The sequence below is a fragment of the Perna viridis genome, chromosome 10 (genome assembly GCF_037379345.1).
Source record: "Perna viridis isolate PV_CMFRI_1.1 ecotype Kerala chromosome 10, ASM3737934v1, whole genome shotgun sequence".
Lineage (NCBI taxonomy): Eukaryota > Metazoa > Mollusca > Bivalvia > Mytilida > Mytilidae > Perna > Perna viridis.
In genome coordinates this window covers 39,813,516-39,838,749 of record NC_142454.1, presented here as the reverse complement: position 1 = coordinate 39,838,749, position 25,234 = coordinate 39,813,516, and the positions used below count along the sequence as shown (strand labels likewise).

The 25,234-nt window shown below is 32.1% G+C and overlaps 1 protein-coding gene across 1 annotated transcript; it reads right to left on the bottom strand.

Annotated features, from left to right (window-relative positions):
- Positions 1-6,197: 6,197 nt before the first annotated feature.
- On the bottom strand, positions 6,198-24,228 carry LOC148605734 (uncharacterized). Its single transcript, XM_088547612.1, has 5 exons — positions 23,865-24,228; positions 22,410-22,470; positions 9,294-9,436; positions 8,243-8,464; positions 6,198-6,896 (listed from the first exon to the last, which is right to left on the bottom strand). The coding sequence occupies exons 3-5, from the start codon at positions 9,426-9,428 to the stop codon at positions 6,198-6,200; spliced, it is 1,056 nt and encodes a 351-aa protein (XP_088403738.1). The 5' UTR covers positions 9,429-9,436; positions 22,410-22,470; positions 23,865-24,228.
- Positions 24,229-25,234: the final 1,006 nt, after the last annotated feature.

Genomic DNA, 25,234 nt, shown 5'->3' with positions numbered 1-25,234 from the left:
AAGAACCTACGGGCGGAGGCGACAACGGCACGCTTGGCTTTCCCACTGGACGGTGCGAGACTCGTATGAATAGTCAAGGACATTTAAATCCCTCAGGCACATGGGAGATTGGTAAGTAGTATGTGTCGGATGAGATTTTTTTTTTCGTAAGGGCAACATTTTTTTACATTTTTATTCATATTTCAGTAGCAAGCAAAATCTGCCTTGTTGAATAATAGGGAAGTAGATCTTTTTCAATAAACAAGTAAAAGAAAAGGTTTTTTTCCAAAATTTTGAACATTTTTTTTTTTCAAAAAGATAAAAAAATCCCACATTTCCACTCGCTTTTAAAATAGTCGCACTTTGCCACATGTCACCATTTTAATTCTTCAGGGTACCCCTAGCAACTTCCTTTTCAGATTTAGCGGGTCAGATGAATTTGTACAGATACCGGAAAGAGTAGAGTCATCCACTGTAAATTATCTGTTTTGCTGAAGTGTAAGGTATTAGTTTTCTTTTATTTTCAGTTTTCCTAACCTAATTATGTAAGTCTTTTAAGTGTTGTAAAGTTTCCTTTCGGGTATATTTTTCGCCGGAGCTCTACGTGATGTCACGTATGTTGTACAGCAATACGTTAATTTTCATTCTTATTCAACTTACGTCAGATTGAAAATTATCGTATAGCAAGATCAAAAGGATTTTCAACAAAACGCCAATTAAATTTAAATCTTGATCATACAGCCTTTCGATTAACTCTTTGTCTCATATACACTGTATAATCTATCATTTATAATTAAAATATTTACGCGAAGAGCATAAATTAACGCACCGAACGTTAAGTACGACCCACTGGTTAAAAAATTCTGGTTGCGGATAATTTATCATGTGTTATTTTGAGTAATTCAAATGAAATAATGTTCTGTTATGGTAATTATAATAGTTTACAGCTAGCCAATTTGAAACTTTCTTCTAGAATATGGGTATACTCTTTTTCTGTCACAACTTCAAAGATTGTTTTCTTTTGTTTCAACTTACAAAAATGAATATAAATTACTACATGTAATCAATCGTATTTTCAATACTTATTTTGTTTCCATCATTAATTTGTAAAAAATTAAATCTAGAAAAATAAAACGACATCGTTCTTTTTTTTCGAATCAGCTTATTTTACATTTAATCGTAAGTTTTTGTAAGAATTAGACTCTGTCGGAAAAACAGAAACATGCATGTAAAAACATCCACCAATTTGAACAATTTTATGTTAACTGGACTGTACACCATTACTTTTTGCACCAGATTTATTTTTGTGTTTTTTTTTTAATTCCTAAACGTATATCATGAAGTGTTTTCAAAATTGTTTGCCAAAAATTGGCTTAGTTAAAGTTCTGACTTTTACTTGTAATTAAAGGTCCTGAAACCCTTGAATGTGGCACTAACCCATGTATACAGTTATATGCTTTACCTTACACAGACATTCTATATATTGTCACTTTTGAAACATACCAGTCGCATACTGTATATTCCGATCCATTACCCAATGGTTGGTTATTACATGTATCATTTTAAATTATTAATTTGATGTCCTAATTAGACAGGAATATTCTTCAATAAAGAAAAAGATTTTTTACTCACATTATTGCATGCATTGAATACATTCTATCGTTGTCGTGCTTTAATTCAGCAACTCAAAACTGCTGTCAACAGAGACTTTTGTAATAAGCAAATAATGTGCGTTATAATAAGTGTAAAATAAAGTACAAATGAAAAAACCTTAAAGTCAGAAATTATAGGTTATGTAAAAAAACTAAATAGTAAGGGAATAGGGTGGTGGGGATTGGTGTATGGGGGATGGGGAGTTTTGGGGAAATTTGTCTTTAAATAAAATATTTAATGAAATGAAACATGTATTCAATTTTATTAAAAATAACAGTTTAAATGTTGTATAATATAAAAATATGAATTTTAATTTGATAATGTAAATATTTCATAAATAAATACGCAAAGAAGGTTCTATTGGGAGATGGACATTTTTCAATGGGGAATGGAGGTATGCTATGCGGTGTAAGTAAGAAGCCTATACCATTCAAGGGCTGTATCCATTAGAAGGACCATGTTAAACATATTTGAAATTCTGAATATGCACAGTAATCTTTGAATGTGTCTTTCACAATATTTTAATTAAATAGTTGAAGATGTTACCCAATATTCGGTCATATATTGTAATCTCAGAAGCAGTATTTACAGAGAGTATATACTGTATCAAAAAGTACATAAATATGTAACTGAAGGTTGACATAAGATAATCGAATTAAGTGGTGACAATTTATAAAAAAAAAACCCGATCTGAAGTTAATTGTATGCTTGATATTTAAAGTTTCTCCACCTGGCGTGTTACCTCGGGCCGGTACTTGGTTTTGCAAAAGAAATACTGCCTTGGGCGGAATATTCAATATACAATTTAATTTACCATGTCATGGTGCAGGTGCTACCAGGTAAATTAATCATGATCTCAGACGACTCTAAATAATATTTGTTGAATGAAAAACACTTATGGTCGTACTAAATAATGTCAGTCTTGGTATTTTGCGGCATTTTCATGTCATAAAAAGTAGTTTTATTCTTTCGTCCTTTTAATTTGAAATGGTTCCTTAACTTATATATATATATATATATATATATATAATAAGTTAAGCTAAATTTTTATTCGTTTTGAACGTGAATAAAAGACGTTTGTGAATTATGACGAGCTTTTTTAAATACCGACTGTATTGGTCATACATTGTAAAACCCATTTATCGGTCTTTAGGTATCAAACCGAGGCCTGTGCTGATACAAGCATAAACTTGACCACACTCAATAAGACAAACAAATTTCTCCCTTATGGTTCGTTGTTTAGTAAATTGATACGAATGCTATTAGTGTTGTAATATCGTATTGGTGTTATCTTATGGCTTGGGAACTAAATGCATTGTTTTGGCTACATGTATCAAATCTTATCTATAACTAAAGACACACAATACAGACTTACACATAAATGCACGTGTAGCATAGAAGACTCCGCACATCTCTCAAATTATTGGCTCATTTCAATACATTACAAGTGTACAAATTAATCAATAGAATCCCACTCGTAAAAATTACCTACACTTATCTACACTTAAATTCATATCTTTCATGTATATGAAACAATTCTACTTTTTAATAGGAATTTTGAATTTAAATTTTTTTTCTTGTAAACGATGAGTATGTGTGTTAATGAATATTGATATAAGGAGGTAGACCTACGGTAAGGGACATAACTCTTGAAATCGGTGATACGTTTGTATCATATTTAATTTCACTAAAGTCTATCAAGCTTTCATTTGAGAAAGAATGAAATCAGTCCAAGTTACTTAGATGCTTACATGAGATTGATGTGAAATGCTGGGTACAAACGTTCCAATGGTTAGTTAGAGTTGTGTCCCTTATCCAATATCTACCTCCTTAAAGTTAAGCCAATTTAAAATCATTTCTCGTAAGATATGGGTATCCAAATCCAAATACGATTGCTTTTGTACGACAATGTACATTGTACATCTACCGACGGGTGTTGACGTCATAATTCTATTTTAAGTAGTACGTCTACCTTTAAAAATACAGGTCAATCAGCTCCACAAGATACCAAACAATTAAATTTGTCGTCAACGTTTCTTTTTCATTTGATAAGTTTGCATTTTGTAGAAACATGACCCTGTTCCAGAAGTCTAAATATAAGTAGCGCGATACAAAAGGTCTGCGTAGTTATGGCAACCTCTGGCATAACGTACAATTCGTTTTGATGTAAAAACATGATATCTATTGTTGTTAAGCATAAATTAATACTTATTCAAACAGTCGATTTTATCATGAACGACGGTTCAATTGTTCTCCATTTTACTATGATTAATCACATAATTCTTCCTGGACGTTTTCAACGATGAAACAAAAATACATCTATTGATTGGCCTTCAACTAACACTTTTTATGCTTTACAAATGTATAATGTAATAACATTTTGTAATATTGATTACATACACAAGTATCATACTTTAATCGACAAAAATATGACAGTTGACAAATTTGTGTAATATCCATACGAAACATAACATTTTGTTTATATTTTTGGTTAAGATTGACCGTGAATGTTGTGTTTGTCTTTATGGTCAATTTTATGTCTTATCGTCAATGATGAAAGTGACTCTTAAATAATATATAGTGGGTTCATTTTATCCAAAAACTATCTGTCCGGGTCAATGGCGGGTTTATCGTTTTTGTTTTGAATACGCATACGCATTATCAAACCGTTTGAAACTAAGCATGCCATGGATGAGGCAGATGCTATATAAATTGTAACTTGCGGCGGCGATTAATGCATATAATGATTTGTTTTACATTATGTGGAAGAGTGAATTTTATAATTTCACCTGTACCACCAGGAAGCGCTTCACCAGATAGGAATCGCGAACAGGATCATCAACCTGACGAAGCAGAGATTCCTAGTTCAGATGATGATACCGACCAATCAGGTCTGATGAGTTCGACATGGACAGATCTATCCAGACACCAGCATCTGATTGGGAAAGGAGGGTGCGATGCATCACTTCCTTGTCAGGTTCACCATTTATGGAGGGATTACAGTCTGAGGCAGCAAGAACTATTCTCAAGATTTTGGAATCCTCTTCATAATTCACCTTCGTGAAATGACGGGACGTCATTTTCCAGGTGGGGGAGTATGTGGAGGAGTGAATTTTATAATGAATATACAGATAATTTTATTGTCAGAATTTCCTTGATTTGAGATGAGATTTATTAATAAAATATTATTTGAAAATCATAATTTTACTTGATCTTTTTCATTATTGAACAATCGGAACTCATTCAGAAATAAAATCAGTGAGTTACCTTGTGTTAATATTTTTATATTTATATTAAGTATATGACCCAAGTTCATGAATATGACCCTGGATTGTTACCTTATTTGGAATTTCAGTAGTATTGATTATTTGGATTCTTGGATATTTAATTGGTAGAAAGTCACATGCACTTTTGGAGGGAAATTCTTTTGTTCTTGTTGTCACTTTCTATACATTTAAAATTTCAGATGACAGACATTTTTGTAACTCAGTAAACCCTATTGGAATATCTTGGAATATTAATTTTGATGGAAGTCTGATTGTCTACTTTATGTCTATGTCACAATTATTAACTTCTTCTACTTTAAAAAGTTTTTATTAGTAATAATCTTGCTAATTGTTCAAAAAATAACATTTTGCGTGATTTGAGCTGAATGAATGGATGACTGACTTATAAAATAATTTAAGAATAAAGTTAAATAAAATGATAAATGAGATAATATAAATCAGTAATATATGTAAAGTCTAAATGATCAGAAAATTATTATTTTGATTAAACATAAATTTTATAAAGTTAATTTAGTAAGTGTGTTTTTTGTTTGTTTTTTTGTGTGTGTGTGTGTGTGTGTGTGTGTTACGTGTTACACGTAATTGTGCGTATTTTGAAGCACAATAGTTATTATTGTAATCTTGTATTCAGATGTAACCATGACACTGCTGATGTTATTGCACAGAGTATTGTAATGAGTTGATATACTGGGAAACTGACCTTTGCACCTAAGTGTGAGGTAAGGAAGTGTTACATTTTTATGAAATTTGCTTAACTAATATTATTTGCTTGCTTGGTAATATTTGGCTTTCAGTCAGTAACTATTAAGCATTATTTTTAACTGATTTTTGTTGCTTATTTATACATTTCATGCTAAATTAATTTTTGCATGTCATTGTGTTTAAAACATATATAGATGTGGAATATTGTACATGAGATTTATGCGCAACAGACAAATACATTTTTCTAAGAAAATGCATTTTATGAGAACTATCATATTGCCTATAGAAGGTGTAATGTTATTATATTATAACTATATTATTTTAATCAATTGACTGATAGAATTTATCTATGCTATCAGGGTTATCTTTCTTTACCCAAGTCTTATGAATTTATGTATTGTTATTGCAGGGCCTTTTTGTTTATCCATGAAACTGCAATAAATATTGGAACCTAACGATTTGATGTGGTTTATTTCTCACTGGAGAACTGGCCAGACAACAATATGACACATGTTTAGCTCATCCGTTTTCATCTTAATTAATGAACTTTTTCTGCTTACCACATTCTTTATTCTTTTATTCAATAGAAAATATTGCAATCAACAACATTGTTTTTTTTTTCTTTAAAATTGTGCCTCTCTTTTTAATTAGTATACAGTGCAACTTGAATATATAATCGATTAATATCTTTTTTTTTAGAATATTGATTAATAGTTTAGCCAATTTAATATTCTTTCTCGAAGGATATGGGTATCCAAATCCAAAAACAATTGCACTTGTACGACCATATACATCTAGTGGTGCCCTATGAAGTCCTAAGTCAATCATTGAACGATGAAAGGTTTGGTCGAACTTTTCTGTTAGAAACTCAATTTTGAACTCTTTGGCTTCTTGTTGAAAGAATTCAATGTGACCATATATATGTGATTGAATAGAGTCATTGAATGTTCCATACATACTTAACTTGCAAAATATTTCACCAGTGATAAGCCGGTAATGAGTTCCAAAAGTAAGCAACGTTTTTCGGGGGTCTTCCAGGTAAGATGCAATAATTTTCGTTTGATGAGTATAGATAAGAGATATATTTGCTTCAATCGGTTTGTAAGGTGTTGAATCTACTATTAATCTACCATCTCGAAACAAAGTCGAATATTGCTCTTTATGTTGAATCAGAGTCCGTATATCTTTTGGCGCTAGAGTGCGAATTTTTCTCGCGTATTCATTGTTCGGATTTCTTTTCAGTAGCTGGCTAGTCCCCTGGTATGTAACTAGATCCTGTAATAAAAACTGAGAAATATAATATGAATAAATGAAATATTTTAAATGTAGATAATAATGGCTATACCAACCGACAACTTAATCCAAATTTTAAGTGCAAATCCACAGACAGTGCCAATAGTAATGCGATTCATGGTGAGGACAAAAACACCAAACAAACAATGCTTTTCAGTTTACATATGCTAAACCTTCACCTAATGATACTGCACTTTTTTAGAAAACCAAACATTCATCTCCCACTGAAATCAATCAAATGAAATCATTTCAAGACCGACAACTCTTGCAAAGTGACAATTTCATGTACAATCTATATAATATTATCCCAAAAACGCAACAACCAAACGAAAAACTAAGACTGGTTATGTAATCAGTAAAAACAAGACATAAAACTGAATTCGATGGATTCTTGACATGCAAGAATCACCTTCTGTCTGATTTTAGAAAGACTGCTTAAATTCACACTATAGTGTTATATCAAGCATTCTTTTGTTGAACAGAATAGGAAACGAATTGTTTCATTGACTTCTCATATACGTGTACTTTCAATTCTTATAGTGGAGGATTGTTTAACAGCTGTCTAATTAAAAAATTACACCAATAAAGCATGGAATTGTTTTTTTTTTTTTAACTATTTAGATATTTACACAAACACAAAATATTGGCAATACCTTAGCATGAAGAATTTGGTAAAATCTGTAAATTTTCGTTTGTTTTTAAATTATATCCTCACACAATGTTCATTCTATTAGTTCTTTCATTCAAATTTTTCCGACACGATACTTCTAAACAGAAAATACTGAAGCATAAATACTCAAAAATTGTCAATGGAGGGTAAGAACGAAATAACAGAACCGATAATACGTAGGCAAAAGTCTGTATAACAAATGGCAATATTAACCTGAAAGATAGGAACCACCTCAAAAGTCATGAATTGTTACATGCATAGGAATGGTGGGATAAGTTGGGTTTATAGCGCTTCCATCACCTCATTTAACTGGTTTTTCCTTGGGGTAGGAGTATTTTTGCATTTTTACATGATTTAAATTTAATAAATTTTGTATATTTTGAATATGCAAAAATTATTCCATCCGCCTACACCAAAAAAATTTCAATTCACATTGTAACGCATGTACCAAGTAGGGAGCGGAAAAGCTCCGATACTGTAAGGCATGTCTGCTGCGGTAAGTAAGAGAGGAAAGGAGCGTCTGCAGCCGCGTGGAGCTTCCATGCACTATTAAATATTTTTCATTTTCCTTTTACGATTATGCATTGGGTAACTTTGTTACAACCTTTACAGGAAAACATATTTATTCTGACATATAAAATCTTGTTGAGAATCTTACCATCTGTGTAATCTGTTTGCACAATCCAAGATCTATGTAAGGTTTAATTACCGATGTGTGATGAGAAAGAGCAATGAAGTCTTTAATGTGACCATGCCTTTGTATAAGTGGGTTGACCAGTTTAGGAAGAAGTCCTCTCCCCTGGTATTTTTTGGTTATGTATGTGTTTGACAATAATCCTGTTTTCCCCTCGTCGATAACTTTGAGGCAACTGATTGCTATCTAAAACATAAGACTATGAACATATCAATTTATGTCTAACAAATATCATAAGCCAAGCTGGATAATCAGTCGATAGTGGTATGCAGTATTTTACATATAAAGCAATGTTGCATAAAAATCTTTAAAAATCAATAATTCTTTCAATTTTTAAACCTAATATAAGTTAATGTCCTTACGCTGGCTTTTTTATAAGGAAAAGTAATTAAGAAACCTTACAGCAACTTTATTTGAAACTAAGTGCATATTTAAATGAACTTATTTCAGAACATTTTGGATTAATGTCATCCTCTTTATTGTCACTTGTATCTTCATAGAGGTTCATTATTTTATATATTTGTACATTGTTATAATATGTCGGCTGAAACACCCACTATTTACTCTTCTTCGAATGTCAAATCCATAATTCATTCTTCATTCTGTTTGGTAACTTTTGGCTATTTCGTAGTGACAGTCACAATTTATGAAAGAAATGCATAAAAATGAAGTTGAATTTTCGAGTTTCTGAAACAATTTGCGAAATTAAATTAGCATATAAACTTTTATCATATCTTGTTGTTAATTTGATAAATACTATAATATGGGTAGGTTGCTTACTACTACCAATACATTTAAAGTTATAAACAAAATTAATAATAGTGACAATAATAAATAAGTGACAAATTGTCGTGACAAACTAATATAATTTAAAAAAAAATCCATGTTAATGGTATTTTTTTTTCAAATGCACGACGATATGAAAATATTCTTAGCGTCTACTGGTTAAAATGGTTATATTTTATTTAACTCAAATTCGATTTCGAAGTACTCTTTTACACTGTAATGAACTTACAGTTTTTCCATTTATGATCGAGACATATGGATGATAATTTGGATCTTTGATCCACAGAGGAAAGTATTGCGGAAGTCTGTCTCCCTCACGTTTAATGTCATAATGTATAGACATGACGTCATCAAAATCTTCCATTGTTGCCTCTCGAAAGGAAACGTGTGGTTCAATCATAATTACTGTAAAAGGCAAATATTAAAACCAAAATAAAAAAAACAAGAAATGCTGTGTAAATACTGTAAATCGTAGCTGTGATGACAGGAACATTGTACGCAAACACCATTGTACCGTCTAGTGGGATTTTGTTGGCAATGTTTTAATTGTTGCTTTATTCGCGATGTTTTTCGTATCGTGAAAAAAAAGTTGGCCAAATTTAAGTCCAGTATGTCATTTAAAACCTCATTTTTGTGTTATCATAAGGCTTTATCAGTATTGCTTTGAGAAACAACATAATTGTCATCCTACAACATGTAATAAACAAGAAGAGTCCAAAATATTGACAAAAATTTTCGATTTCTTATAACGAAAGCGTATCACCACGAACAACGAATAAAAGGAATTGGTTCATCTTAAGTATAGATGAATTTATTATTAACACTGCTTAATGCCAATCATCTAGATATCACAGCGATACCAGTTCGAGTCTTGCGGAGGGAACGGCCAATAATTTGCCTCGTAAATTTGAGTTCTAACATCGTTCGGAATTTTTCAGACCCTTTTATGCTTAGATATTCTAGATTGTAAATCGTAGCTGTTTAAGCAGGACCAGTCATAGAAGATCATGTATAGATATGAGGTCATCAAAATCTTCCATTGTTGCCTCTCGAAAGGAAATGTGGGGTTCAATCATAGTTACTGTCAAAGGCAAATATTTAAACCAAAATAAAAACAAGAAATGCTGTGTAAATACTGTAAATCATAGCTATTATAGCAGGAACATTGTACTCACAGATCATTATACAGTCTAGCGGGCAATTTGTTGGCAATGTTTTAATGTTTGCTTTATTTGCGATGTTTTTGATATCGTGAAAATAAAAGTAGGCCACATTTATGTCCAGGTATTTCATTTAAAATTTCCATTATTGTGTTATCATAAGACTTTCTTTGTATTGCTTTGAGAAAGTTTAAATAAATTTATTCATAGTTTGAAAGTAAATTCTAATAATTTCAGACCCATCCACAGAGGAAAAAAACGAGGATGCAAATAAACACTGTTTGCATTATAATGTTATCATAGCAATGATCTAAATTTGGAGTACAAAACAAAACAGAAAAAGAAACAAAAAATGTATAGATTTCACCAGTAGTAATCAGAAACTTCAAAAATGTAAACAAGCTTCATTTGAAGAAAGGATTGTTCATGAGTATCTTACCTTATTCAAAGTCTTCTTTCGGTAAATAAGTTTCAAACAAATTCAAATCATATCAAAAATAAGTATCGTGGTTTAAACTGAATGAGGTCAATTGCAGGTAAGGTGCGCCTGTGGACTTTTAACTAATACAGATAATTAAATACATATCACAATCTAACAAATATTACTCAATATAAATATCATGCAGCGGAAAAGATTTTTCTGATATAAATAGACATGGTATTTTATATTTAAAAATGATCGATGGTCTAAATGCAAGCACATCTCATACAGTGACAAAATCATAACGATTTCCATTTCATAAAATGATATGATGAACATTTTCAATTCTCACTAAAATAGAAAAAGACTATCAAAACTGACTAATGCCTACTATCTAGATGTCACGGCGGTACGAGTTCGAGTCCCGCAGAGGGATTGACCAAAAATATGCTTCGCAAATTTGACAGTTCCAACATCGTGGGAAATTCTTCAGACCTTTCTTCGCTTAAATTATCTCCCCTGTATCAATTTGATCCGATGGAGCAGTGTACCGAGTCGTCACATTCTCAGACGTTTGAATAATATTGATTTGTTGTGAAATATATCGTTAATTTGATCCTCTATCTTACATAACAACACCTACATGAGCTGTCCCGTACTACCATTCATCGTGTACAAAGTTACAACCCTAGATCAATCTACGAGGAGGAATGACTCGACCAGCGAAAGCTATATTTTTATATAGCCTAGCTGGCCAAGTGGTCTAGGGCGCTGACCTTAGTGCAGGCGGTGTTGGCATAGATGTCACATCGGTACGAGTTCGAGTCCCGCGGAGGGAACGACACAATGCACATTTTTAAGAAATCCTTATGCTTTAACAGTTGTTATGGATTAAGATATCTTAATACACAATTTACGGTAACAACGCTAAGCCTTGCATTCTAATTTTCAGTTGTGTTTTAGACCAATAAGAGCCCTTAATCCCCATTGTCCCTTTATATTTTATCGGAAAATTCCTTGCAATTGTGTACTTATATCATGCATTTGTAACCTGCAAGAAGACGTACTGGAATATACATTGATATTTTCGTTTACAAGTCTGCGTTTTACAAGTTACGTCCGTTAGGAATTATTTTTTTCTGTTTAGTTAATCCAAAGCATGATTCTTACAAAGACTGTAACTCAATAAATACTACAATCTGACTGTAAGAAACTTACGTTATTCAAATTACAATATACCCTGAGCACTAGTAACAAGATTCAAACAAATAGTTACAGTTTCATTATGAAGGACAGTTACAAAAACAGGAATACCAAAGTACATATTAACTTAATTTATAAAAAGTCCATTTCAAAATGTGTTGATTACAAATTATTGAAAGTATGTACTTATGAAAGCAAATGGTTTCGATAAGTGGTCATGTTGTATATTTGTCAAATACGTCCATTACAGGAGGTGCAAATCTTTACTCTTTATATTCACGCCATTCACACAATGAAAAGTTCGAAAACTGTTTATTGAATACCTTTTGAATTAAAGGTGACACATACAGCCTCTGAACCGATCCGCGGAACGATTTGACGGATCGATGACCGTTGACTGATTGATCGCTGACGAATGGATGACCGATGACCAATTTGATCGCAGTTTTGGTATGTAAAATGACGAATGAATCTTTAAAAAAACAAATGTAAAAAAGTATAGATTGATGTTCAGATTTATTGCATAATGTAAATGTGTAAAATTGACAGAGAAAACACTGGAAACTGTAAAATATATTGACCGCTCTGTGGTCACGTGATGCGTTTACCGGTTTGTTTGGTCGGTTTGACGGATCAATGACTGATCGGCAACTGATCGGTGATCGATGACCGATCGCAATTTTTGTTGCACAGATCGGTTCAGGTACTGTATATTGTACCATCCACAACATAAAGTGACGAAAAATGGCAAAGTTCAACAGACTAAAAATGTTAAACTAAACGCATCTATTTTTTCAATGCTAGGAGCATGATGAGGTGCACAATTTTTATATGAAATTAAAACAAAGCTCTCTTATTGGTTTTTAAGCTAAATGTAAGTACCCCATTTATGAGAGGGACGGTTAATTCGATGATCGGGAAGCTTCTAGACATGCTGTCAACGTTGATGATGCAAGTTATTGTCATTATTAGGATTCAATATATCATGTGATTACACAATGAAAGAAAAACAACTATATTGACCACTATCTTTGTTTGTGCCAGATGTATCTTTTGCTGAGGTTTTAAAAGTCATTTTGACTCAAGTTGTCGATTCTAGAATTGAGTCTTTACATTTTGCTCCTTTAAGTTATTGGACGTCTGAAAAATGAACAGACAACGTCATTGTAATTGTATAATCATCTCCAGCCGTAATCTGAACTGCAGTGGGTAGATATATTTCAAGAGTATGGTTACCACCATTGATATCAAATGGCACCGAGTCTTGGATCACCACATTATCGTATTTGTCGTGTATATTAAGATATGTTTGGCAATAAAAAAATGGTAATCTTTGAAAATTCATATCATTGGAATCATAATAAGGGCTACCCATATCGTATAGATATTCTACCTGGCGTCGAACAATGATGGGAAGGCATATCGTGACCATTTTAACCATACCACTTTGTGGGGTAGAAACGGGAGAGCCTGTACCACATTCGGCTGGTATTGTCCTCCCGCTGTTTGACAGTTTCGTGTTAACGTGTAGACTTTTCACTTTTTGACAGGACACTTTTGGTTTCTTTGTACATGTAATACGTTTTCATTGTCCTCAGTAAATTGAGATTGGTAGACACTTATTGTTTCATCAGATGTCAAAATGCCCGTCTTTACAACATTATTTGAAAAATATTTCATATCTACGACAGGAAATCTTACTAACATTAGCAGATTATTAGCAACTTCTCTTAAGTTTTTACCATTTGGTTCAAGGCCCTTCTCAATACACCGAGCTGTTATCCATTGAAAGGAAAATTCGCATACATTATCTTCTGCACAATCAAGATCATCTGATTTCAATATAATCTCCATGCTTGCGTTGGAAATCTTGGTACTTAGTTTAGACGCGAAACAAACCTTGGCATTATTTTCTGTATAAACTTTTATTTTGTAAATCAGGTAATTGGTACTTGATTGCAGTTTTTAAAGCCGTTATTGCATACTCTGAAGTGGCAATTTCTTTCAAAAGCTTTTTACATTCTTTCTTAACTTTCCACAGCATGTACTTATTCGAAGCATATAACATGTTCTGTACATTCTGTTCTGATATTGAAAGGTTATCAGTGTATACAAATCTAAAAACATTAAAATAAGAATGGTTGTAACACGAACCTAAATGAAATAATGGATTTCATTATATATACTAGTTTACGTCTTTTAAGAGTAATCAAGGGAACCAAGGTTTTAGCGGTAATCAAAAGAATGTAATCCAGGGACAAAGACCAGACATGGAAAACAGACATACCCAACAAAGAACATAAAGTAACTAAAATCATACATACAAAGTAACAAAAGTATGTGAGCAACTCGGACGCCACTAAAAACTGGGAGCAAGGACCAGGCGCACCGGTAGGGTAAGCGTCCTCTGCTTTTCTAGAAACACCCGCCGAGTTGCTCTTAAAAAGGCAAGTCCGGGGTAGACAAACGAGGAAAGGAAAACTATGACCCTTTGAATACATCAGTTTTCATGGTGCTGATGGATATACCATAACGATCCATGAGTTCATGATGACGACCATAAAACTTCTGTAGTGATGACTTCAATCCTGTAGCAACATAACCCTGTTCCAGAAGCCTAGTTGTTAGAATTATAGCGCGATATAGTTTCAACAAGCTCTGGCATAATATATGAGGTATGATATGAACACATCATACACAGGTGCTGAAGGGATGTTGTCACAGATGAAAGGAAAATTGACAATTCTGAATGAAAAGTCATCACGTTTGTCGTAAAGTTTGGTCAAAAGTTTTCCTTTACCATCGATTTCTAAGTGTAGTTCAAGATATGAGGCTGACTTCACATTGTCTGTAGTGACCTTTATCTCAAGTTCTTTAGGGTAGATGCAATGTATCAAATCCCCCAAATTAGGATTGTTTTACGATAATACGTCATCTATAGAGCGGAAACTGAGATTATAGATCTAGCTAAACGATATTCTTTCTTTCGGATCAGATCAGCTGTGGTCAGCAAGTAGAGGAGCACAATTTGTTGAAAAACGCGTCCCCAACACTGGACAAATATGTTGTCGATCAAATTTCCAGCATTTTGTAAACATCTTCTGTACATGTCACCGTCCCTGTATGGGATAAAATTCCCAAAAATATTAAAAATGGCAATTTTAGTATCCGGTTGGTGGTTGCGACACTCATATTTCAGTAACAAATCTTCAAAATGACATATATTTGCAAATTATATGTGTGCGAACACTTTTAATATACTTATTAGTCTAAATTTTTTGTAAAAAAAAATGTTAAAATTGTATGTATCATTATTATGTTGATGGCTGTGATACATATATATTTCAGAATAAATTCTTGAAAATGAGATATTTTTTTGCAGATTAAATGTGTGCGAAAACTTGAAATATCCTTAATGGTCTTATATTATTGTTTTAAATGTTAAAATTGTCAAAAAAGTATCATGTGTGTAGCTTTGACACATTACTTTCAATCAAATTTCTCAAATATAACATATTTCTTCAGATTGTAAGGGTACGAACAACATTAATTTCAGAAATGGTCCCAAATTATTGTTAAAATATTAAAACTGTCAATATTTGTATCCGGTTGGTGGTTGCGACACTCATATTTCAGTCAAAAATCTTTAAAATGACATATTTTGGATCGTTATGGTGTATCCATCTGCACCATGAAAACTGATTTATTCAACGAGTCATAGTTTTCCTTTCCTCATTTGTATACCCCGGACATGACTTTTTATAAGATACTCGGCGGGTGTTTCTAGAAAAGCGGTGCACTTGGTCCATGCTCCCAGTTTTTAGTGGAGTCCGTGTTGCTCGTTTGCTTTTGTTACTTTGTATGTATGATTTTAGTTACTTTATGTACTCTGTTCTGTATGTCTGTTTTCCATGTCTGGTCTTTGTCTCGGATTACATTCTTTTGATTACCGCTAAAACCTTGGTTCCCTTGATTGTCTATATCATTATTGTGTTGATGGCTGTGATACATATATATTGCAGACAAAATTCTTGAAAATGAGATGATTTTTGCAAATTGAATGATTGCATACACTTGAAATATCCTGTCTTCTGTTATTGTTTAAAATGTTAAAATTGTCTTTATCATTAGTATGTTGATGGCTGTGATACATATATTTCAAACCAACTTCTTGAAAATGATATATTTTTTTTTCAAATTAAACGAGTGTGAACACTTGAAATTACCTTCATGGTTTTACATTATTGTTTAAAACGTTAACATTGTCAAAATAAGTATCATATTTTTGGCTGTGACATTGATTTCAGCTAAATTACTAAAAAATGACATACATGTATGTCTGCAGATAGTAAGGTTGCGTACAGTTTTAATTTCAATAATGGTATAAAATTCATGTATAAAATATTAAAACTGGCAATATTATTATCCTTTTCGAGGTTGCGACGAATGACATATTTCTGCCATTTGAAAGAGAATCAGTATATTATTTTTAAAGGTCTTGTTATTATTGCTCAATGTGTTTAATTTATCAATACTAAAATCATACGAGTGTCTCCGACACAAAATTATTTCAGTATGAATTTTCAAATATGATTTATGTTTAGAAATCGTGTGAGCGCGAACATTTTCAATCTATAACGACCAGAAATTACATGAATTAAATATTGTAGAAATGTACTTCCGGTTAATGTTTAAGAAATCTATCAATGAATAATGAAATGCGACAGCTGAAATAATTTACAATTACTCGAAAACAAGCTTGTTTAAAATTATTTTAATTACTGTCATATAATTATGATAGGTATGTGGCTAGCGGAAAAAGGCGAAATAATTTGTTTGATTGACAAATCAAAATTATTCCCTCGACCCATTTTCATTGCCCTATTCATTTACCCTATTCCCAATGCCCCATTCCCCATTGCCCCATTCCCCGTCGCCCCATTCCCCATTCCCCATTGCCCATTGCCCCATCCCCCATTCCCCATCGCCCCATTGCCCCATACTCCATAAAACGTTTATCCAATACAGGTGATGTACATGTATTTTGTCATAGAAAATAAATACCACAGTCATGTATTTCTTAAATATATTAGTCAGGTTATGTATAGATCGATTATAAATTTTGGTCGAAAAATCGACTATATCAAAACTTGAACTAAAATGTCTCGGCTTATTTGTTTAACGGATGTACTCGCTGGAGAAATTTGTTTCACTGGACAAGTCAAGTTAAACCTATACATATTTATCCAGTTATGAAAAATTTTAAGTTACAAAACGACTGTAGTCATCACTACACAAACTTCATGGTTGTTGTCATGAACTAGTGGATATATCTGCACCATAAAAAACCGATTTGTTCAACATGTCATAGATTTCCTTTCCTCTTCCGTCTACCAAAAAATTGACTTTTTATTAGCAACTCGGTGGGTTATTCCACTGGTGCACCTGGTCCAGCAGGCTTCCAGTTTGTTATGGAGTCCGAATTATTCATTTACTTGTGTTGCTTTGTACATATCGTTTTGGTTATACTTTGTTCTGTATGTTTGTGTTTCATGTCAAGTCTTTATCTCTGGTTTGCATTCTTTTGATTTCCGCTAGAATCTTGGTTCCCTTGATTACTCTTCAACAACTAGGGTCTGATATTCACCCTCCTATATTCCTAACAAAAAATAATAAAAAATTATCTGTCAAAGTGATTACTATTTTCGAAGAAAATATAGTACTGCATCTGTATCTTGATATTTCATTTTTCTGAAAATTCTAGGAAAATGTTTCGCCCTTTAGAATATAACAACTTAGTTCCCACATTTAATGTACAACTTATGTAATGTTATTGGTCAATACAAAATGAATTATGATCGCCTAATACATTAACAAAAATATAAATTGCATTTTCTGAAAAAAAAAAGAATGGCCGTTTAAATTGCAGACGCATTACCACAATCTCGTTTGGAAATGATAGAAATCTTTTTTTAATCAAACTTCCTTTATCTATTTGTATCATTTACAGATTTGCTGTCAAAACGTAAATAGACAGTTGTTCAATAACATCCAATCACCATCAACATGTAATACGGTGTAACCATCTGCAACATGAGAACCCATTGGTTTAAAGTGTCATAGGCCTTCCGTCTTTCGTCTGCTCCGGACTTTTTATCAGTTGCTCGGCGGGTGTTAATAAAAAGAGCAGAGGACGCTTATCCTATCGATGCACCTTCTCCATGCTTCAAATTATATATAGTTACATTTAAAAGATCAGTGTTGCTTTAAATGACCTTTTATAAAATATAGAGCTGAATTGTTACATTTTCATGACCTTTCATACACTTTAAAAAGTAGCTTTTTTTCAGATGCTATATATGTCATATACCTATCTTCATACAATTTATACAGTAAAAGGGTGTCAACTAAAAGATTGAAATCAGAGAAACACTGAAAAACATTTAAAAACAAGGTAGAACAAAATATTTTATATAAAAGCAGTATGTGGGACGAAATTAATGTAGTCCGACTGAGTCAATTGGAAAATTAGATGTTCCCATCTCCTACATTCTGTTCATTCTTTGTTTGTTTGGAAAATGTTCCTATTCTACGAAATAACATCACTTAAGCAGCTTAAATAAGATGTTAAACTCGTACTTGAGTACCTTTTTATCGAAGACGTCTATATCTAACTTTGTCACGAAATAACGACGTAATTATGGGTGGTAATGGTATGCAGGAGTATTAGAGATCGTGTTTTGAAATATTTCTAACCATTCAAAACTCTGGCTATGCGCCCGACGCATATTGTTGTTTCAATGAATTATACCGATGCTTAAAAGGCCTTGAGAGAACACTGCAGAACATGTTAATGTAGTGTGTGAAGGATAGACCAAAATGGGGTATTGATAAATATTGGGCAGAATCACCGAAATTCTAACGAATTCAATAAAGACAGGTAAGACACATGTATTGATACAAATGTACATTCATCATTTTCAAAAAAATTAGAAATCTAACAGCTCAAAATATTTTGATAACTACAGGAAAAGTACAAATGTACATTTCATAGTTTGCACATGTACATGTACAATGTGTGGTACAATGTACTGAATAGGTATAGAATGAACCTACTTTCCAGTGTGGTAAATGCTTTTTGTTTTGGCCATATACCGTACAAAACTACAATACATAGGAAACGCTGATAAATACTGACCATATTTTATACATTACTAAATGAAATTTTAAAATTGATTCATAAAAGATGTTTGTTTTTTCTGTTAGGGATCCAAAAGAATTTTCAATAGTATTGGTTGCCGGGCCCTTGCAAAGCTTGTTCCCCGCTTTGGTTTCTTGAAAAATAAGGCAGAAAAGTAACAAAATGTAATTATAAAAATCCATTATCTGTAAAATGCTGAATAACTATAATATTCATATATTAGTATACTTATAAAATGTAACGGTGCATGTAAGTATTCTTATGTGTAGAGTATACAAGTATTCTCATTCAAATGTCTTTTTTTTTTTTTTTTTTTTGGGGGGGGGGGTTATTTGCTTGTTTGTTGTTATCATTTTTTTCTTCTTCTTAGCTTTCACTTACAGTGTTGTGGACACAAATTTACAAGTAGATACAATGAACATATAAATGTCCATGTTATATTATATTAAATGTTGAAATGAATTAAATCCTTAATGGTTTAAAAAAATACATGTTATTCCAAAGGATATAAGTTTGAATTACAAGTTTGAAGGAAGGCAGAAAGGTGATTGAAGCATTTCAGTTCCGTTTCTATCATTCCCTTCGTCAAATAATAAATATTTATGAGGTTTTCTACTTGTTACAAATGTATACATGTACATACATGTCAAGGTAATTCGTATTATTCATTGAAATTCTGAGTAAAACAATTCATTTACTCGAGGGCATTGTTTGAAAAATGCCAAATGATGTCAATAAAGAGAGAAATAGGTTTTTGTAAAACAAACAAGTGAAATATACAGCTGGTTCATTTCTATTTCAGGCAAAGGAGTCTTCTAGGAAAATGTGAGGGAGTAGAAAATGTTGAAACGCTAAGAGCCTCCAATTGCAAATGAACAGAACTTCGAATTCTTGACCTTATGATGGAAATTGGAAACAGACTAGAGAAAACGTTACCAACCGTGTTAAGAAATACAAATGTACAAAGTGTACATGTGTTTGCAATGTATATATAGCATATATGTACATGGCTGTTTTAGTTGCAGTTACATACATGTATATATGTACATGTATGTTTCCAAGTAAGACTGTCAAGCAGTGCTGCATAAAAGTACATGCTGTACAACCTGTGGAAATTAAAAGTGAGATATTGGCCTGATATTGTAATTCTTAAGAAGTTTATAAAGTTTTCAATTAGAGACACAGGTTGTACACCATGTACATGTAAACCTAAATTTGCTATATTTCTATAATCCATTCTTAAGAAATTATCTCCCCTTCAAGGATACAAATGATATCGTTAAAGATTCATTGTCAGTTTTAATGGACGTACCATATTGATGGTTTTATGTGGAAAATATTGTTAATGATGATCAATTCTTTGATTTAGTGGTAGATATATACTTTTATGCTTGATTATATCTTACCTGGTGAAACATGCAGGAAGAATGCCTATATTGGGTACTCATTGTTCCCCCAGCCTATGTTCTGATATCATTTTTCAAACCACAGAAGCTTCTTATGTTAAAACCTTAAGTATGAAGTTGCAAAACTTTTCTGGATTTTACTTGTAAAGACATTCTAAGTGAGGTAAAGGATCAATGATAAACACCAGAATGATTTTGATTTCTAGCAATTTTCGCCCCACCATGCCAAATCCCCCATGCTATAACATTGTCATCTGATAAATTCCCAGCTGCAACCATTGTTTATTTATACTACTGAGTGCGTCATCATTTTTCCATAAAAAGATAAATATAAATGCGTTACTTTAAGACGTGGTTAAAATAAGGAATCTCCGAAATTTGACAAATTGCCCAAATTTTAAAATTAATCTATTTATACTTTTTAGATCACTGATTATAACAATATGCTTGTTATTTTGTTATATTAATCTAGTTATAGTTTATTTAGTTGACCAAGTTCATTGCACACATATTAAAAATTTTGTAAAAAATTAATGTCTTAACTTTGCATTTGTTTACCTGAAAGTTAGCATTTTCCTAGGAAATTCTCAGAAAACAAAATGGTGAATTTCCTAGGAAGTTTTGAGAAAACAAAATGGTAAAAAATCTTTTTGTATCTGTATTCTTTTCCGCTTGCATCACACCTTAACATTGTTCTCTAATTTCCTGCATAAATTTTGTAAACATAATTTCTTCTAAAATTGGAAAAGTTGTGAGCAAAAATCACTTGGTGATACCCTGGAAACCATTTGGTGATCCCCATATGTGATTTAAGTCATTCAGATAAAAGCAAATTTAAAGGTAAATAATTGTATCATGTAATAAGTAAATTTCATCAAAATCTATTCAATTTGATATGCAAAAGAACAGACGACAAATGCATCATGTAGTAAATGTTTCATTAAATTCCAATCAGCAGTTTCAAATGAGTTGAAGCTTAGAACTAGGGACAGAAAAACAGATGGACACCTTGATTACTATATACCTCCTGCTTTTAAAGCGTGAGAAAAGGATATCCATTATTCTGGGAGAAAGAAAAAACCAAAGCGAACACAAATTAACTAAAAGAAACACACAAACACAATAGAACAAATGAGCAACCAGAAGTCAACCATAACACCACCACTGCTCACTTAAACCTGTGAGCACTCTTAGTTAAAGCATCCTGTGCTTTTCAATAATATCACATGATATAACAGTAGAACTGATCTACAATTAACCTCTTTTTTTTTAGGAAAAATACTGTTAAGGTACTGGAAGAATTGTTTTGCTATTTTTTATTTAAATAGGTTAAAAAATCATTTGAAATGACATAAAAGTAGATCAGTCAGTGTCTTCATACCAAGTATTCGCAATATTGATTTTACATGGTGGTAGCAACTAGGTACTAGGTGTAATAAAATCAAAGTAATTGTAAAAGCACATATTTATTATTTGAACCATTTGCAAAAATATTTTCATGAGAAAAGGTCTTGCTTTTGTCTCTTTCTTCAAGTCATGACTTTCTAAAAAAAAAAAAAAAATAAAAAAATAAAAAAAAAAATATAAAAAATATGAATGACATTTTAATGCAAATACAATGTTTGCCTTATTAACAAAACGTGTGTACTTTGATATCAACACAAGCTTTTGAAAAGACCTAAATATGCAATTTAATCACTTATGATACTCCATCCTTTCTATTGCCTACATGTGTATTGAAAATACACAGAAATTTTGACAAATATAATACTATCCACATCTCTTGAATTTTGTACATTTGTACATGTTAAAAAGTACATGTAGGTTTGTGTGTACAAAGATCAAATTTTCATACATTCCATAATTATATAAGTTAAATACTTTAAATTTGAAAATTCAATTGAGGTTACATGTAACTGGCATATCTTGAGTAAAGTAGGAACTTGCCACTTACCCGTCCTTCAACTGTACACTGCTCACATAACACACTCACTATACCTGCCAACCAGCTACATCTATATAGCAATATAGCAATAAAATTCAAATAAAATTACAATATGTGTTTCATTCAGATAACTATATTTTAATAAACCGCTATAAATCAAATAAAAATTGACAAACAACATGTAATTCCAATAAATATCTAAACTAAATGAACTGTAAACGTGTAACATGTATTTGCCACTCAGAAGGGACAGCTACATGTACATTGTAAAGGTAGAATAGATGATACAATATAGGTGGCTATTACTCTTAGTAGGAAAATATGCTTGAGTTTTTTTTAATCGGGAAATTTTGGATAATGGTACAAACATTGAATTTGAAGTAAAAATCATTATTCCTATATAGGATACAAGAAAAATGCAAGTTATAGACAATAATAAGCTACAACACCATATACAACATTTGGACACTGATTAACTTATTATTTGAGACTGTTTTAGCCACTTTTTGAGAAAATTGGGAACTTTTCATAAGAAGAAACACAACCAATATCACTTATGTTTGTGTAAATTAAGGAACAAAGCATCCATTTGTTTTAACTAAATTAAATTTACCAGTGAGTGAAGATTTCAATAATATACCATTGGAAAATCTCAAAAAGTAAAACAGCATAAATGTGTGTATATACATGGTACATTTGTATTTTAAACATAAAGTATAAATGTATATTTATTTATTTTTTTTCTAAATTCTACAATTAACGTCAATTCTAAATCTTTCCTTTCTTGCTTTTCTGGTTTTTATTTTTGATTTAAAATTGTATTGTAACGTCTTTTCTTTAAGAAAGTAAGATTGTTTTAATTCTACATGTTCAATTTAAAATCCTTCCCCCTTTTTTCCACTACAAAAATACGTGTAACCATGGGCAAGCACCGACTAATCAAAAGCAAATGATTTCTGTAGTTCATGTTCATTAGGAATGGGGCTTTATCATACACAATTCACAGAACATCATGATTCAGAAAAATAAGTAGCAAAATTGAGTCAGAAATCTGCTGTACAAAATGATGAAAATAACGTGAATTTCTTAAAACCGGAAACGGAAACGGGCCGAAGTGGCTGATCGTCTATATGTGATTGCAGTATCCATTATGGATAGTGTTGGTAACCATTTGAAAGATTGTTGTTTTAAGTCACTATTACAAGATTTGATAAGTCCGTACAGCTTCTAGGATGCAAATGTGTCAGTTGTATTTGAGTGGGGGTGGTATTACCCGTCATATTTTCACATTCACTCGAAGGTAAAACGTAAGCAAGTTTATAACTACGATTTTCAACTTTTACGGATGGTTTTCGAATGAAACAAAGCACAGACACTTGCACAAATAATGCATGAATGACACAGTAATTGCAACAATTTAAAAAAAATTGTAATCAGACAAACTCAACGAAAATTCATACGTACCTGACGTAAACAAATTTCTAATCGACATGCGATAATGGCGACATCTTATTAAAGCGGAGTTGCTCCCACTGACTTCATGGAAAAAAGAACGTACGGGTGGAGGTGAGAACGGCGCTCTTGGTTTTCCCACTGGACAGTGCGAGACTCGTATGAATAGTCAAGGACATTTAAATCCCTCAGGCTCAAAAAGAAAAAAAAATTCCCACTTTTCTACTCGCTTTCAAAATGGTCGCACTTTGCCACATGTAACCATTTAATCTTTCAGGGTACCTCTAGTAACTTCCTTTTCATATTTAGCGGGTCAGATGAATTTGTACAGATACCAGAAAGAGTAGAGTCATCCACTGCAAATTATCTGTTTTGCTGAAGTGTAAGGAATGAATTTTCTTTTATTTTCAGTTTTCCTAACCTAAATATGTAAGTCTTTTAAGTGCTGTAAAGTTTCCTTTCGGGTATGTTTTTCGGCGGAGTGCTACGTGACGTCACGTATATTGTGCAGCAATTTTCATTCTCATTTAACTTACGTCAGATTGAAAATTATCGTATAGCAAGATCAAAAGGATTTTAAACAAAATGGCAATTAAATTTGAATCTTGGTCATACAGTCATATATTACTACATGTAATCAATCATTATTTCAATACTTATTTTGTTTACACCATTAATTTGTAAAGAATTAAATCTAGAAAAATAAAACGACACGTACTTTTTTCGAATCAGCTTATTTACATTTAATTGTAATTTTTTGTAAGAATTAGACTCAGTCGGAAAAAAACAGAAACATACATGTAAAAAAATACACCAATTTGATAATATAATTTTTCTCAAGGATGCTTTTTGCACCAGATTCACCTTTGTGTTTTTTGTATATTTCTAAACGTATATCATTTAGTGTTTTCAAAATTGCTTGCCAAAAATGGTCTTAGTTAAAGTTCTGACTTTTATTTGTAATTAAGGGTCCTGAAACCCTTGAATGTGGCACAAATCCGTGTATACAGTTATATGCTTTACCTTACACAGACATTCTGTATGAAAGAGTAATCAAAGGAACCAAGGTTATAGCGGTAATCAAAAGAATGTATTCCAGGGACAAAGACCAGACATGGAAAACAGACATACACAACAAAGAACATAAAGTAACTAAAATCATACATACAAAGTAACAAAAGTAAATGAGCAACTCGGACTCCACTAAAAACTAGGAGCATGGACCAGGTGCACCGGTAGGGTAGGCGTCCTCTGCTTTTCTAGAAAAACCCGCTGGTGTCATATATTATATATTATAATATTATATTATCACTTTATATTATCACTTTTTAAGCATACCAGTCGCATCCTGAATATTCCGATCCATTACCCAATGGTCGGTT